Raw genomic sequence first — 2,692 nt, forward strand, 5'->3', positions numbered from 1 at the left:
ACCAGGAAGCCGGCTGGAGGCCTGGGGATGAGCATTTGGACTGTTACCGGGAAGCTCAGATGAAGACCAGAGCTGGCTCTCGGTTCCGCGCCAGGGTGGGGTCCAAAAGCAGAGACGAAAACGCTGGGATCGACGGCAGTGAGCATGTGGGGCGCGGGGCAGTGCCCTCCCAACACCCCCGGGCAGACAGGGGTGCTGGCGCCCGAGGGGCTGCGCCTTCCTGAAGGGCTCGGCCAGCGCAGAGTAGGCCTGTCCTGGGAGCTGCCCGTCCGTCATTGTCATCGTGGAAGGGCCCCGCCTGGTTGTGGCGGCCGGGGCCAACTTGGTCCTGAACCAGCACGGGCTGGTCCTGCCAGGAGCCACGGCCTGCCCGCCCCACTCCCTCCTCTGCAGAAGCCCCAACAGTGCATCCTTTGAGCTTTGGGGTCTCGGCTTTGGAGTCGCGAGCCAGGACACTGATTGCGCAGAGGGCGTTGAAAATAACCTCAGCCCGTTAGTTGCTGAGGAGGAGCATTGACTTTCTAGCCACCCGCTTTGCTGGGTGTGTTGGAATATATTGAGTTTTGCCAAATACAAGTTACTGGAATTCAGAAGAAACAGTGGTGCTACAAACCAAGCCTCTGCTCTTTACCAAAATTGGGCCGTTCGGCAGGACAGTGGAGGGGAGGCCTGTCGACCCCACACATCCGTGTGGAAACAGTTACCACGTGCACACACGGCGTGTTCCCATGAAAGGTCCACCCGAACTCGGAGGGGTTAGGGTTAAAACAGGGCAAAACAAAATTAGTTCTTTGTCGAAGAGGACTAGTTAAGTTCTCTTTGTGTAGGTGAACCAAGTAGTGAAATCGGCACAGCTGCTACGCTGCTCAGGCTTAGGGAAGAGAGGCTTGTGGCGCAGACAAGCTGCGGCTGTGACCTGCAGAGCAGACGGTGAGAGCCCAGGACAGGAGCCAGAAATCCCAATTTACTGCCAGTTCTGGCTAGTCCTTAATTTTTTGAAAAAGAAACCTCCTCAGTAGGACCAGCGTAATTTCTGTACTTATTAAATGTGTCCGTGCCTGGTACTAGGCATAAAAGTAGTCACTCTGTCGTCATTAACTGTCTATTGATTGTAAGAAATTCTGCCCAAAAGGGACTCGGGTCATTTCCCTGCCCTGTTTAAGAGTCGTTCCCTGAAGCTGTTTTCTACTCTGTAGCTGTGGTGGCTAAATGTTTTTAGCCCCTCTGCAAAATTTATATTAAAAGTAGATGATCCAGAATAACGTTCTAATCTTATCTGGAAGCCCAGTGTATAAAACAGTAAAAGTTCTGTTCAAAGCAGGGCAGGTCCCATGAATGGACCCCTGAGAGGCTCTGGCAGCCCATCCTCCTTGAAAATCACAGCCTCGGTCCCCAAAACAGAAGGAGCAGAGCGGGAAGGGGTCGCTCAGAAGAGTGCCTGGCGCTCAGGCTTTTACAGGAGAAAAGGCACTTTCATTTCCTCTGGGCCTGAGATTCCAGAAAGAGGCGAGGGAGGGGCGGTGAGGGGGGAGAAGGTGGTTGGCCTTGAAGTGTGTGTGTGTGTGTGTGTGTGTGCGCGCGCGTGCGCGGGTGTATCTGTGTGTGTGGGGGTGTTTATATGTGTGTATGTATGTGTGTGTATTGTGTGGTCTGTGTGTATGTGATGTATATGTATATGTATTGTGAGGGATGTGTATGGATGTGGGTGTGGGTGTATATATATGTAGTGTGTGTGTGGTGTCTTGTGTATGTGGTGAATGTATATGTGTATAAATATGTATTTTGTGTGGTGTGTATATATGTAGTGTGTCTATGTGGTGTGTGTGTGTTTGTGTTGTGTGTATATGTGGGGGGTGTTGTGTGTGGTGTGTATGTGTGTATATGTTGTGTGTGTTGTGTATGTAGTGTGTGTATGTATTGTGTGTGTTGTGTGTGTTTATGTGTTGTAAGTATTGTGTGTGTTGTGTATGTTTGTGTGTGTATGTGTGGTGTGTATGTGTCGTGTGTGTGTTGTGTGTATATATGTTGTGTGTGAAGGGTATGTGTGTGTGGTGCGTGTATATGTATTGTGTGTGTGATGTGTGTGTGGTGTGTGTATATATATATTATGTGTGTGTGTGGTGTGTATATGTATGTGTGGTGTGTGTGTGGGGGGGGGTAACACCTTTGCACTTGTGACCGTGTCACACTTCTGGGAGCACTGCTGCTGCCTCCACTCCCGGCGGGGATTCTGTGAACTCGGAAGGGCGGCGACTTCGTCTCTGTGACATCAGGACCCATGGGTTGGGCCACATGTCCGGGCGTCTGGTGGGGCTGGACTAGACGGGCCCTCTGGCCCTGAGACGCTCCAGTAACAATGTGTTCCTTCCGTTTGCACCAGCAGAAACAAGACAAGACCGCCGACCGGTCGTCGGTGCTGGAGATGGAGAAGCGGGTGCGTGTGCGTGGGGGGAGGACACCGTCTGAAGGAGGCGGGAGCCTGCACGTCCCATCCCAGGGGGCGCCTCTCCTCTCTGCCTGACTCTGGATAGCAGTTTGGTCACTGGTGCTTCGGCCTCCTGAGAGCTCGGGGCGGGAGGGTCCTCAGGGGGCCGTCCGCGTCACCCTGGGAAAGCGGAACTGCGCAGGCTCGCCTGCCACGGCGTGTGGTCCAGGCCTCTGGACCCTTCCCGTCCTTTTGAACAGAGGGGGA

At 53.3% G+C, this 2,692-nt stretch overlaps 1 protein-coding gene across 1 annotated transcript in view; it reads left to right on the forward strand.

The window, feature by feature from the left end:
* The window catches only part of PPP1R12B (protein phosphatase 1 regulatory subunit 12B), a 155,549-nt gene that overhangs the window by 143,268 nt on the left and 9,589 nt on the right, over positions 1-2,692 (forward strand). Inside the window, exon 22 of the mRNA XM_007456154.1 lies at positions 2,381-2,434. Coding sequence (XP_007456216.1) covers positions 2,381-2,434 — 54 coding nt within the window. The remainder of the gene's footprint in view (positions 1-2,380; positions 2,435-2,692) is intronic.

Source organism: Lipotes vexillifer, unplaced genomic scaffold (genome assembly GCF_000442215.2).
Source record: "Lipotes vexillifer unplaced genomic scaffold, Lipotes_vexillifer_v1.1 scaffold1201, whole genome shotgun sequence".
NCBI lineage: Eukaryota > Metazoa > Chordata > Mammalia > Artiodactyla > Lipotidae > Lipotes > Lipotes vexillifer.